This window comes from Pungitius pungitius, chromosome 13 (assembly GCF_949316345.1).
Source record: "Pungitius pungitius chromosome 13, fPunPun2.1, whole genome shotgun sequence".
NCBI lineage: Eukaryota > Metazoa > Chordata > Actinopteri > Perciformes > Gasterosteidae > Pungitius > Pungitius pungitius.
Genome location: NC_084912.1, coordinates 13,483,034 through 13,497,864, shown reverse-complemented (window position 1 = coordinate 13,497,864; position 14,831 = coordinate 13,483,034). Strand labels below are relative to the sequence as shown.

The 14,831-nt window shown below is 43.2% G+C and overlaps 1 protein-coding gene across 1 annotated transcript in view; it reads right to left on the bottom strand.

The window, feature by feature from the left end:
• Positions 1-5,555, bottom strand: part of b3gat2 (beta-1,3-glucuronyltransferase 2 (glucuronosyltransferase S)) — a 33,898-nt gene extending 28,343 nt beyond the window's left edge. Inside the window, exon 1 of the mRNA XM_037464883.2 lies at positions 4,535-5,555. Coding sequence (XP_037320780.2) covers positions 4,535-5,068 — 534 coding nt within the window. The 5' untranslated portion in view covers positions 5,069-5,555. The remainder of the gene's footprint in view (positions 1-4,534) is intronic.
• Positions 5,556-14,831: the final 9,276 nt, after the last annotated feature.

Below are 14,831 nucleotides of genomic sequence, written 5' to 3'. Positions count from 1 at the left end.
TGGGGAAACTAATTTGCCTTTACACCATATCAACATCTGGTTAGAATGTGTCCCAAACCTCTTCCACTCTCAGATTTTTTTTGAGACCGTACAACTATGGGAAACCCCCAGAGTGGCACGAAGAGACTGAGGGGCAATGGTGCCTAACTGCTCACATTTCTCGCCATATGCGACATGTTACAAAAATTGCCTCACGTTTTTTTTTAAAATCCCAGTCTGTGTCAACTTCAAAATGACATTAACTCGCATCCCCACCTCGAAAGGTTGTTAAACAAAGCAACACGTCCTCCGAAGCAACACCCCCACAATTAAAATAAGGAATGTAAATACACAAATAGGACATAGACTTGGTTGCTATCGCTACTGAAAGGAAACATAACCAAACCGAGTTGTAAGTGTTTAGAATTAATGTGCCTACATTGCAGTGTGAATACACTGAAGCACTGTGCATTATGGAGCATCAGGAAACTACATTTATGTGGCTGGAAGTGCAATGCTCTCGAATTTTCTCCCACCGTAGAGCTCGAGAGATTTTTTGAAATAACCTGAAAATCATCCCTATGGCTTCACCCACTGTGGCTTAGGGAATTTCCAACCATTACAATTTCATTATTCTGGGTATAAATTGTGTTTTACGGTCAAATGATGGTTTTAAATGCAATTTAACATGCTTGACCGTGCTCCAGAGAATATGTCTTTGGAAATAACAATAAGCCCCTTTTGGAATTTTTAAATGAAAATAGTCCAACTTAAAGGTCATGTAGAGGAACCTGTATTATTCAGACGAGATAAACTGCATGTCGACGTGGTCTGAAGTGAAACGGCTTTCCCCCGATCGCAGCTCACTGCCAGAAATGCCGCCAAAGATGCTTCAGAAATCACTTTAGGAAACGAACAGGAAGCTGGGGCAATCACGGTATAATTGCCTGGCCAGCATTAAATAAGCAGTCTTGCATTTTCTGACACTCTATTGACTGCTTGGAGGCAACTCAGCCGGAACTTGTCGCATGCATAATAAACCATGCCAAACTGCAAGCAGCAGAGAATACAGCCTTTACGTTTTTTAAGATGGAGCTGGGGAATGCAGGGAAACTTGTTAAACATTTGTAATTTACCAATGTTTTTTGGGGGGGGGGGGGTTCAATAGATTTGTAGTCTACTCTTCAATAACAGTATATAGCCTGTAATCTGTAATCAACAACCTGGAGTCAGAAATTAGGCAGATTTTGTCCCAGCGGGGCTCCTCATTTGTTAACAATGACTACAGTAGCTAATGGAACTTGCTGCATCTACCACTCCTTGAGAAGAAGTTATTGGTTATTTATGCCTGCATCGCGGAAAACTAAAGTGATTTGGTCGGAGAAAAACAATGCGTAACTTTTTTAGTTAAGTAAATTACATCAAGAAAGTAAAATGTGTCACAGGACGCAAACAGAAAGAAAGAAAGTGTTTGTGTGTCCAAACACCTGCAGGGCAGAAGCTCTTAAGGCAACAACATATCATGGTTACGTTCATTGATTTATGTTCAAATAAATAGTTGTTGTAGTCTTTTTGTAGTCAGCCTTGCGGGCAGCAGTCTTTGAAAAGCAGTATTCAGAGTGAGCAACGAGAAATATGAGAAACATTCGGCCATTTCTTCATGTGGACATCTAAGGAACTGTTTCAGAGGATGACGTTGTCTGTTTAATATGAGGGACAACTGGCCGTTAAGTAGTGTGAACGAGACCCAACAGAGAGACTGGAGTTACATGTAGGTATTTATGTATGATGATGATACTGGCATTTGCTCTTGCTTTCAAACTCATATTTAGAGACTACAGCAAGTTAATATGTTTGTACCACTGTTTATAAATCATTCCATAAATAGTGGTGTAACGGACTGCTGTTGATCTGTAGGGATCAACAATTAAATGAAATGAAACGTTCCAAGGTGTTTGTGTGTCTCATCCACATTGTGTAGATTTTCAGTTACATATTTCGACTGTAGTTTACAGAAGCTTTAAGAAATTATTGTGATTTCACTAATACATTGACTTCCATGATTAGTGTTGGACATAGGCAGATAACATTTAATATTTAACATTAATAGAAATTCATTTAATGTTTAAAAAATGAACTTGTTACTACCAAGCCCACTAGTGGATAATTCATAGAATGAAACAAAAACAGTACCTTGTAATGACATATAAAATGTAATCCCGAATGGGCAGGGGAAAAAGACAGTGGGTTTTGTGTAGCCATGCCGTGAGGTTACTGCCTGTGCAGAGCCCCATTACTCTTACCCTACACATACTGTATTCAGACTGAGATACTGACCGATAACTAAGAATAATCATTACAAGGACTAAACGGTATAACAATAATTTAGCTGCAAAACCTTCAACCTAGTAATATTTCTTCTTGAAATGATATAAGGGTTTCTAAAGTGGAGCTGCCACCCACTATAAGCACTGTAGCTGCCATCAGTCTAAAGCCTGCAGACAGTTTCTGCGGGTTATTACTGCCGTATGACAGCCTATTATCTCTCCACGACAGACCATTACCTGCACAGAGGAGCTGGGTAATGGAATAGGCAGGAGGACAGAGAGGGGACAGTGCGCTATCAACAAATCAAACAGATGCTCTTTACGCTGCGCCGCCGGCAGGGAATCCAACACTGAGACTGTGTGTCGGAGTAGACTCCGCAACAGTGACGGCCTTTAACCAAGTGGTGCATTCAGGAACGCTACTCAGGGTGTGAGCACGTGACTCTAATTCAAGCTGGATTTCTTCAGCCTGAACAAAACAAAATTTACTTTCGCTAGGGGGAGAATTTTTCATAAATTTCCAGAAACTTTCTGGAAAATGTTGGAGATTCTGAGCATTATTTTTGCAAAAGCAGATGAGTGATGACTCTGGAAGCCTAACTCAGCTGGACCCCGGATGCTGCACGTTGGGAACATTGTCTGCCAGAAACATAAACATCAAACATCATTACCGAGCATATTGATTGGTAAACTGAAGCCATGTTCATTTTAACACAACTTTTTACTGAACCATATTTGAAAGATGTATTCAATGCAGCACATGCAGGGGTTTTAAGCTAGCGTAGGATGTAGCTAGCTAACCAAAAGCTCTCAACCCGACATGAAAGGATTCAAGGAAAAACAATAAAACCAGAGGCTTGAGAAGCTTAGGTTATTTTACATTTAGAAGTGGACTTTTTGGGGTGGCGTGTTCATAGGGAATACACTATTCCGTTCAACGGTCATGTTTTTATTATAAACATATTTTATAATACTTTGTCATTCCACATTATTACACATAACTTTATTTCTGAACTTCTTTGTTTTGGTTTCTTTGTATGTATGTATTACTTGGGTTGTTACCAACATCTGGTGAAAATTTCATGTCAATAGCTCGTTTGGAAATATATTTACTGAAAAAAATGGTGACGTGTTCAATACTTATTTCACCCGCTGTAACAAGCCAACACAATAATAACACACTGCTTATTAATTCTGTTCTGGATTTGAGACAACTGGCAGCCCCCATTGCACCAAAACACTCGGAGTAGCAGCACAGGCTCCACCCATCTCTCTCTTCTCCATTTCTGTCAGTCAGTAGCCTTCCGCCCTTTGTTCTTCTTCTGTTCTCTCCTTCACTCACTTCCTTCACTCAACCAAGTGTCCTAGCAGTTTCATTGCTTTCACAACCAGAAAATATCAGTTTATCAACGCCGGGGTGGGGGAGGGTTCTGGAGCGTCCCGAGGGTTTTTGCAGTAAGGCTCTGTTGGACAACCGATGGTGAAACATGGAATCATAACGTCTGGATTCCTTTAAAGTGATCCCATATGGGAATATCCTAACAGTGAGTTTTTCTAAGCAGAAAAATGCGAGGAGTACACAATCAGATCTGGGGGAAATGGACCCTTTTGCCCTCATAGAAGGTTCTCAAATACTACATACCGTTAAATATATATACCGAGCACCTATCTCTATTATTTACCCCACACTGCATCAATAAATAAATCTCTGGGACAGCATTCTTAGCTGCAGGGACTCGCTGGGATGGCACTGATATTTCTGATGGTGGTTTGATGTTACGTGGAATGTACATGCGGTCAAATATGATTAATTTATTTGACTGTTGAATTAAACAACAAAAATTAAACAGAGTATTAGGCATCAAAATCCTCTCCATGTCGATATCAATGTAGTAAAATAGTTATATGGTATGACTCCAAATTAGGGGGATTTTTTTTTCCAATAATATTATTATTTAACACTAATATTAATTTAAAAGCCAGCCTACTAAGTTTAACGACAACTAACCGTGACAACGCTGGTAACAATCCACGTCAATGACTTTTGACGTGTACGGTTGGAATATTTTCACACCAATAACCTGCATGTGTTGTTCCCACCTGAAAGACTCCCAAAAGTTGAACTATCAGCTACAGGTGACAATGCAGATGCTTGTCAGGATGCTCGTGGCCATCGGCAAAGTGATGAAAGCTGAGCATCGTGAGCCAGGTGTCACGCGTTCTGTTACCTCCTCGAACAGCTCCAGGCTGTAGGTGTTGTCGTCGTCCGCGAAGAAAACCACGCCGGCGTCCCGCGTGTCCCGGTGCTGCCGCAGCCACGTCAGAGCCACATTCCTCTGCTCGGTGGCGCGCGGCATCCCGGTGCGCTTGAACCTGCGGGGGGTGAAAATGTTCAGGTGCGTGTACGGCACGCCGCACCGGGCCAAGAAGCGCGCCACCAGCTCCGTGCGCGTCGTCGCGTCCTCCACTACGATCCAGTGGAACCGGGGCACCTGGCGGAAAGCGTGCGCCAGGCGGGTCAGTTCCGCCTTCTGCACGGGCCGGGTGTACGTCGGGGTGACGGCGTAGATGACCGGCAGAACGGTTTGGTTCTGGGGGCCACCTGTCCCCGGGGCGCGGGTCCGGGCCGCTCGCTGCGCCTTGCCGGTCCGGCTGGCTGCCGGAGCCCGGATCGCCTTTTTACTGTCGATATCGATCATGATGATGACAATAAGGGCCCATGGCAGCAGGATGAAGAAGCGGCTGAAAAAAACTGATTTCATGGCGAGGCTGAAGTTCCCGTGCGCTCTCTCACTCCATCACGAGCCGCGAGGCGCCGACCGCAACTCCAGCAACCCTTGCTTCAAACCCCGTGGGTTTTATTCCCCAAAGCCAAACGACAAAACACACACCTTCAGTCCATTTCAAACTATGTAAAACAATAAAACACCACACCTGGCCCCCATCCCGGCGGGACCGTTTCCCCGGAGTCCCCCCTCTCCTCCGCTCTCTCTCGGATGGGACTTCAGCGCTTCTTAGTCGTCCTACAGACCCCTCCCCTCGCCCCCCTTCCCCTCATCCAGCTCGCTCACCCACTCGAGAGCCGCGTCAAATTCCCATGTTGTGCCCGTGGTTCCACGCGTGTGTCCAAGGGGAGAAAAACCAGCCGGAGCGGTTCTCCCTGCAGCGGGCGGTGCTCCCTCCGATGTGCGCCGCTGAGGAGCATCACTTGGCACCACGGAGCGTTGCTCTACGGTGTGAAGATAATAAGGCAGGGGGAGGAGCAGGTGCACGAGAGAGAGAGAGAGAGAGAGATAGGGAGGGAGAGAGAGAGAGAGAGAGAGAGAGAGAGCGGGAGGGAGAGACCTACCTTTCATTTGAAATGTCTAGGAACTCATATGTGAGGTCCAAATGTGTTTTATTTTTGGCGAGTTTTTGATCAGTGAAATGTTGACTACATTAAAAGTATTGGACTTGTGTTAATAAAGATGCGTTCAATACAATAAAAAGAAGAAGATGTCGTTTCCCTCTGCTTGAAGACGCTTTGATGGCCAATTCATCAAATGAAGCATTATTGTGTTAATGTAAAAAATTAAACAGATATATCTAAAGTTGGGCTGCAACTTATACACAACACTAATTTGTGCTGAAAAACATCAGTTGACTTTTGGATAATTATAACATTTTAATTTGGCCTCCTGTCTCTTTAATGTGAGTTTTCTGTTGCACTCGCATATGACAACATAGTCTGTAATGGTAGAAGATGTATCTGCTTATTGCCTCTAACTCCTGAACGTGACTTTGAGCCCCACAGCTTGGTTCATCTTTCTGAGATCAACCGAGGAGCCGAAGTAAAGTTACATTTGTTAAGTCACGTTTGTCAACCAAATATCTAAATCTCCAGGATTGTTTTTTGTTTTCAGTCGTCATTTTGTGTTTTCATTGGCAGAGCAAATTCTGTAACATTACAATATAGCCTTCGAAAGATTAGCTAGCTAACAGCTAAAGTTTAGGTAAATTAAGTGAATCACCAATTACTGTGGTAATTTAAGATGTTGGGAATCTAACTTGTGTGTGCTATTCAGGAATCAGAAAACATTTATTACCAAAGTAATATACCCACGAGGAATTTGACTTGGCGGTTGGCGCATAACAGCAGACAGTCAGACAGTGGACGACATAGTGCAAGAGTACAGAAGTCAAGTTGCAATTATCTAAAGGTAGAAGGGACCAGAACTCACCGACATGTCTTCAAAATGATGAACAATTGATTTAACGCTAACTGTGACGTCCCAGGAACCTTTTTGAAACCAACTGCTTTTATTGTTGAACATCATTCCATTGTGACAATTTCTGTCTTAGCTTCATTACGGAATTAAATGCAAATTACTGGCATCCCCACAGCCAATAAGTCACTGATGCTTTGCGGTGAAATCGCTTGCAGAGACGATCGGTGTCGAGCAGGGATCTGCGGTCTGTTGGGGCCCCCTCGTCGAGGGGAGAGGGGAGCTTTCCTGGCTGACTGCCGTTCTCTCGACTCATCATCGGTGGTTAATTGCGCACGCAACGCGGATCAAGAGATCTGTCGGGAGGACAAAGGAGAGAAATCAGCGAGCCGCGCTAATAGAGTCGTTTCACACTGAACTAATTGCAGGCAAACAAGCTGGTAATTTCACAGGATGAAAGCACCTTTGATTGTTTGGATCAGGTCGCAGGCCTCAGAGAGCTGATGTTTTAAAGGAGGGCGATAGAGACCGGCGGTACTTTTAAGCTCTACGTCTGGCACCTGGACAACCGTCAGGTCTTATGCTGTCCTCAAACAAAATGACTTTGGGAGCCTTAATCAATCTCGGACTCAATGATTTGGATGAAATCCCAAGTGATGGGCTTACTCAAAGATAAATAACCTTTACCGGGGCCGAGGTGATGATAGCAAATGGTTTACCAGGCTCCATTCCAAAATCAGATGCCAGGCTTCATCAACCTTGATTGCGTGTTCATCCATCTGTTTCACACGCTATTTCGAAATTAAGATGACTCCACAAGCAAAATTGAAATTGAAAGCAGGTTTGTCCATTAGATTCATCTAATGGACATTTGCTCGAAGAAAGGAAATCTTGTTTTGAATTAATAAAAACACTTGATGCATGGTCAATACTAAGGGCGGGAGTCAGTGGCCCTGCGTGTTCATGACGCTCTACTTTGTCTTGGCGGGATCAATGGTGGACGTCAGTCGAGTACTTGGACGCAGGTGGGTCCAAAAAGACAGACTGTGGCACAGAAAGCCAGTGTTAGTGTCCTGTGTGAAACCTAACAGTATTATAAACTAACAAAAACATATTTTTGACTTATATATTCTATATCTGCCAATTAGGCCCCCTGAATCCTAAAACAATGGAATTGATCCGACGACTCCATCTTGCCATTTTTCTGCAACAGTAGAATAAAAATGCTGCATGCTATCAGTGGTTCTACTCATTATGTCAGTCCTGTGTCACCTCATGAGTATCTCACCATCAATCTTTGCAAAAATCCTCCCATGCCAAGTTGTCACACCTGTCAATCACTTGTCAAACTGCCTTGTCAGTCACCTCTCCACATTGGAAATGCTCATTTCTCATAAGTTGTGTCTATGTGTGTGTGAAAACAGCTTTTAAACAAATCCAGTCTTCTTCAATACAGCATGGTGTTTGTCTTTTAAATGATGGTCCATTACGGAGTCATAGAGACTATACAGCAGAGTATGTGTTTCAATGCAAATCCCTGTTGTTCAACAACAATAAATATAGAACACACCAAATGGGGCACTAAGACAAGAACTTTAGGTCTGAATCAAGTGACTAAATGTCCCATGAGGAAACTCCCACGAGCAACGTAGCTCTGAAGATCGCTCTTGTGTTCACTGTTCAGGTTCTGCTTTGGTTCTGCAAACACTTGCTTACAGTTGGGTTAGTTTAAGCTGTTGGATGTCGCTTGTCACATTTCCACGGGGGCGTCTTTGCAGAAGAAGGTGGGTTTGCTCAGGGTATGAACGCTTTGTCAAACCTCCGTGTGCAGCTCTGACAGGTGTTTGTGAGGCTAAAACTCCAATCTGCTCAGCATTACCTGGGCACTTTGTCACACTGTGATGGCAGTGGATGCTGTTCGTTTTTTTTTACAAACAAACCACCCTGCCCCCCTTCAGTCAACACCTCGATGCATGGAGCACCCTGCTGCAGCTCCCTGCGTGCGCTCACAGCAGCATTAGTGGAGTCAACCTGCATTTTCCACAGCTAATACTATTTGACACAGACTTGAGTCAGCTGCGTGTCATTGGAAGGCCGTTGTATTCGGAGATGCTGTTTATTTGACCCCGAAGGCTTGGACTGGCATTTGACATCATGTCAAACTGGCCAAGCAGTCTGGTGACTGTCGGCACCTCGCGACTGCTGACAGACTGGTCTTCTGGGTCAGGACCACAAACTGTGGGGCAGATGTTCAACATTCTACCCGTATACACACCCCCACCCCCCCTCCCCGCTATTGAGCCTTTTAGAGGATCTGAGGTGTCACTCAAAGGGTCTCTGACGCCCTCGGACATCCCGTATTTCCAAGAGTCAGCTAACTCCGCAACTGAAAATAAAAAAATGTAAAAGTCGCCTCTTTATAAACCTTATTTATAAAGTATGTCCTACGTTAATGTTTTCAGTGTGTATATGTGTCTCTAAATTCATTGGCTCATTGACTCAAGACCATTTATTAGAGTACAGAAGGACTTCAGATGGTTGGGGACGTTTCATTTAAACACAATTTTCTATTCTCTAGATTTTTAGGAAAGTGCTTGTGTGAATTGAGGAGACATGGTTTGTCATTCTTAAATGTTTGAGACACACTGATCCAGAGTTGGACTATACAGCCTCTCTCTCCTCTGCCTCAAATTTACATATAATGCAGTTTGTCATTTGTTGTACACAACATGTCTTTAAGAATATATAATATAAACATGTCATATTATTTGGAAGTGTATTGTTAAGCAACTAAATGCAGTTATATACACATTTACAGCAACGTACCAATACTGAAAAATAATAGAAGAGGTAGAGAGACAATGAGTCAACGCCCAGAGCTGGGATTTCAAACCAAAAAAATGATGGAGAAGAGAAGCTGTGTGTGTGTGTGTGTGTGTGTGTGTGTGTGTGTGTGTGTGTGTGTGTGTGTGTGTGTGTGTGTGTGTGTGTGTGTGTGTGTGTGTGTGTGTGTGTGTGTTTCTAGAGCTACTGTATAACCCTGAGGGCACCTCACTGTCATTCCTTCCGATACAGCTGAGCTAGAAGATGGAGAATATAAAGGGGAGCGAGAGAAAGCATCGCCGGTGGTGATACTGGAAGAGGACAGAAGAGGAAAGAGTGAATAAGTGAAAGCAAGTAAGACAGGAGAGAGAGAAAGATCAAAAGGAATAAGAACAGAAAGATGGAAGAGGGAGGGGGAGGGAGGTGCTATAAAGATGGCTGTCTACTGGAGAAGCGTCCTGCAGTGTTTAGAGTTGCACAAGCTGAAGAAGTGCCACAATCAACTAACTGGAGCACACTGGCCACCGATGTGCACATAAATCATGGCCGGAAATGCAATTATATGATAATGCACAGTTCACTTGAAGGGAGGGGGAGAGCGACAATGCATTTGTCAACACTGCTACATTAGCATAGAAATAAGCTTGTGTCCAGCTCTTCTACAGACTGGTGACTTGATGCATTTTGCACCGGAATGAAAACACACTCAAAAAGTTAAATTGCTCAGACTTCTGACATGCTCTTATAAAATAATGGGAATAATTTCCTTGTGGTCAAGGAAAGACAGTCAGGAGAATGCATGAGGAGTTTGCAAAAGAAAACCCTGGTGTTTATGGAATCCGACTCTACTGTCACTAAGCCACGTTGTTCTGATGCAACGGGAGACGCATGGTAGTGACGTCGGTCTGCAGCGGCAACTACAATTTCTCCAAAGATGGACTGCAAAGAAGCATCTTAGATGCCTTCATGTGTTGTTACACTTAGTCGTGCAGACAACCAGGTATCAAGTATTGTTTTAATAACAAGGCTCCAAAATAAATGAGTTCTGCTAACGGTTACTCACCTGATCTGCGTTTCTCTGTCATTTCTTGTGAATGGCCGAATTATACGTCATTATTTTACATTGACGCGACAAGGAATTGTGGGACGTAATGATTTCCTTTCCTTTCGTAAAGGATGGTGCTGTGGTTCCTAAGCTGAAGGAGCAAAGGAGGGAAGCATTGAGACTCCGGTCCTTAGCAATAGATCATTCAAACAGCACACACACTATAATTTCAACCACTAGTCATGATTTTTCTACTCTAAATTTCTAACAGAAGCCAGAGGAGGTAGAACAATAGGTTCTGGAACAACTTTCCTGTTAGTGACAATTTTGTGTCATCTCACAACAAGTCAGAGAGATTTACACAAACAATTACATCGACAAGCCGAAACTACTTTCACAAACACAATGTCATCATTTCCATCAGTCAAAAGCAAGCAAAGGCAGCAAGTTTGCGTGCACTTTAGTTCAGAAATAGAAAAAAGTGGCATAATTGTGGCAATCAGTGCCTGTGGGGATGATTTGACCAAATTATGATTGTGGATGAGCCTCAGCCTTAAAACCTCCTCAGACCAGGAAGCAGAAGGCCAAAACGTTTCAGCAATGACTTGACAATAATCCTCATCCCAACAGGCGCTTTGGTGGCATGCCTCAATTTCTATCTGTTAAGAGAAAATCGATTTTTGTCAGTCTACATGTGATTGACAGTGACTGAGCCAATAATACAAACCTCTGCATCTCACAATTAACACAACTGCGGTGAAACAAATCCCACATCTGGGATGCTTGCCGAGCAGCAATTCATTTCAGCTTTTTTTTTTTCACTGTCAGAGAGGCGACGGCTTTAAATATGGGACGGTATTGTAATGCCTTCCAATAACAACAACGATAATGATGACCACCATCACGACCGGACGATGGCCCTGAACCCAAAAGCACGACTCCGCAGACGATGTTCAACAAAAATAGTTTAGGGAAGGAAAAGGTCGAGGACAAAGACCCTATACTAAATCTAAGAACAAAAAGGGGTCGAGAACATAAACACTGAGAAAAGAAATCTAACAGAAAGCGAGCCAGAACCAGATACACAAACATGGTAAAGCCTTGACGTTGGTATACGCTGGTTCTTTGACTTGGGAACTGGTAAGGGCACAGGTGGAAACAATATGTACCCAGGGGGGTAGGGGCACAGGTGGAAACAATATGTACCCAGGGGGGTAAGGGCACAGGTGGAAACAATATGTACCCAGGGGGGTAAGGGCACAGGTGGAAACAATATGTACCCAGGGGGGTAGGGGCACAGGTGGAAACAATATGTACCCAGGGGGGTAAGGGCACAGGTGGAAACAATATGTACCCAGGGGGGTAAGGGCACAGGTGGAAACAATATGTACCCAGGGGGGTAGGGGCACAGGTGGAAACAATATGTACCCAGGGGGGTAAGGGCACAGGTGGAAACAATCTGGGGCAGGGCGGACTATCAGACCGCCACACAGGGGGAAGGAGCAAGGTGCCTGAAAAAAGAGGAAGGTTCATTTTCAAAATAAAACACAGACACGAGGCGCTTACACAGTTTCTTGGACATGACAAATACAGAGTTTATTTAGTTCCTCTCTGACACAATGCCAAGAAAAGCTGTAGAAAATTAATCAAGACTGTGTTATTAGAATTTCAGAGTACCTATTTCTTTGTAAACTGGACATTTCACAAAATTGGACCTCATCGCCAAAAAAGAAACAATTTGCCTATTTGTTAGTTTTTTTCCGTTTCACTCAGGACGAAATAACGTCGATGGAGAGCAAAGCTTTAAAACAGAAGTGTGAGAAAGATATGACATGAGTGAATGTGCAGCAATATCAACACTGGCATGTCCAGTGTGGACTGTGCTCGATGCAGCGATGCCACTGGTCTAACTATACATACCAATAGTTGTGTAAACAGTTGTTATTTAAAAAAAAAAAATGGAAGGACATTTCATCCGCATGTGTTTGCAGTAGTGCAGTCGTGTTGTGCTTCGATGTGGTCATTTGGTTTCCTAGTGGTTGTTTTGTGTTTCTTCATATTTTATTTATTTCTTTGAAGCAGATTCTTTCTTTGTAGTTTGTTTGTGTCGATTGTATTTATTATGCATTGTTTTGTGGGTTTCAGCAGCCTGCTGTAGCAGCAGGATAATACTAATGATTATTCAGGAGGGGAACCAGGGCAGCCTCCTGTTGAATCTAAACGTTCCCAACATTGCAATTCAATCATGTCAGAGTTAAAACAGTTTAAAGGAATCCAGGAAGTTGCTCGGTTCCTTTTTTTGGATGTCAGTGGACTGAATTACTGCAAATTTTTCCATTATCTGTCAACGCGGTGCTTAAATGGAAGTATTTCTGGGAAAAATAATACCTTTTGACCGTTTGGTTGAACAGAATCAGTGCTTGTGAGGGGCCATGAAGAGTAAAATTGCCTCTTCTGAGTTCCAAGCACCCTGACAGTCAACAGAATTTATTCTCTTCTTTTAAAAAACAGTTTTTTATGGTGCCTGCTTTCTTACCAGACAAACTGGATGGAAATGCAATTACGACTTCCTCTCACCGCCTTCTCCTGTTTATCAATTTCCTTGTTTGAGCCTCTTTTTAGGGGGGGGGGACTTAAAGATCCCAGCAACAGCTGCAAGGATATTGATTTGAGGGGCCTGATATTGACAGAATAACTCTCAGGAGCATTTCAGAGTACACATACTGTATCTGAGCCGTGCATATGCTAACCAAGGACACAAAATGCCCCCCTCTGTGGATCCGGCTTTTCTTTGTGGATGGGCCCTCAGCTGGCTCGCAGCCCGGCCTTTTTCTTTGTGTGCCACACCGGGTCGGACTCCCTGACAAAATGCTGCAAAGCCTGTGCAGGGACGTTGATGGCTGCTGCTCTGCCTGCGCGTTTGTACGAGTGAGGACGGGCAAAGCCTCTCGAGCAACAATCCGCTGTTTGACTAACCTTGAATTACTGGTAATATCTGGGCGCCATTAGCATAACAGAGGAGACCTTCTCTCTGGAAAACACAGCGTCAATGTAAAGTCTGAACGCCATGCGTCTGTACATTTCACCCCCTCTGCTCTTGTTTACTGAGCACTGAAGACATCGGAGTAATCCATCTCCCCTGCTGACACCTGCCAGTCTGTCCAAGCTGTAAAACCTCTCAGGGAGTCCGACTAATCAGTTTAATATTCCAGTAGAAAAATAAATAAATATATTTATATCTACTGTATCCTGAAGGATACAGGTTTTCCTGTACTAACATCCCAAATATCTTCATCATCTACATATGATGGTGTGATGTTGATCAATGAATTGCTTGATGTATTGATTTAACAAACATATAGGCGATCAAAGTATTATGTGTGAAGACGTGTTTTATGGACTTTTGAGTATTTCTTTTATTGAGAGGGAGTTGACAGAACACAAGTTTATCAGCAGATGCTTTGTTTCAGACACACACAGACACTGACTTGAGATCAGCTGGAGGTTCTCATTTCTAAAGCGGGGAGACAGTGGTTGTTTTATTTTTTTATTCCATGAGCTGTAATCTGTGCTGATTGTTAATCGTGGAGCTTCCCAGTGGCGCTCGCACGTGATCGTTTCTGCACAATAATGGTTCAGGTGGACATGGTCCCAAAGACATCGTCCCAAAGTCAGGAGTGAAGTGGTGTAGAACAAATTTAGTTTATTCTAAAACACAGCTTTATGTGGATGCTGGAAATATAAGAGCAACTCTTGTTAATATTAAAACAATACTTTCACTAAGAACAATATTGGGAAGATATTGACTCAAATAGTTAATCAGTGACAATGTGAACAATCTATTCATTTAGATTTAATTCCTGTTTTGACTGTTTTTAGGATTAAAAGGTTTACTCTTGAAAAATGGATGAAATTAAGACATTAAGAAATTAGGACAGTTAGTGAGCTCGCATACCAACATTTAGACAACCGAGCAAAGTCTTTAGGGTTTAGGTGTCTTGCTCAGGGACACCTCAACAAGGCACATGGGGCAGCCGGGATTCGAACCGCCAACCTTCCGGCTCCCAGCGCATCACACTCCTCTTAAACTTTACCTTCGGTCGTTGCCCCTATTTTTTTTTAAAGGACACTTAGTTTAGGATTTAAAACTGTATTCTGATGACTAATTTATTTAATAGACTGTTTAGAATTATTATTAGATTAGATTACATAATAGAAAATTGAATGTACAAGATCCCTGAAAATAAAGTATGTATCAATGCATGAGTCACAGGTGGATGTATGCTTACTGGCTGACCTTTGTCCCGCCCTCACACCGCCTGAGACAGGCCCAATGCGAGGGCATGGCGCCATTCGGCTCGATTAGATCTAACACATGCATCACAGAGGCCATTTTTAAAGAAAGGTAACCTTGAGTTTATCTTGGTGAAGGAGTGGGCGGAGAACGCTGCT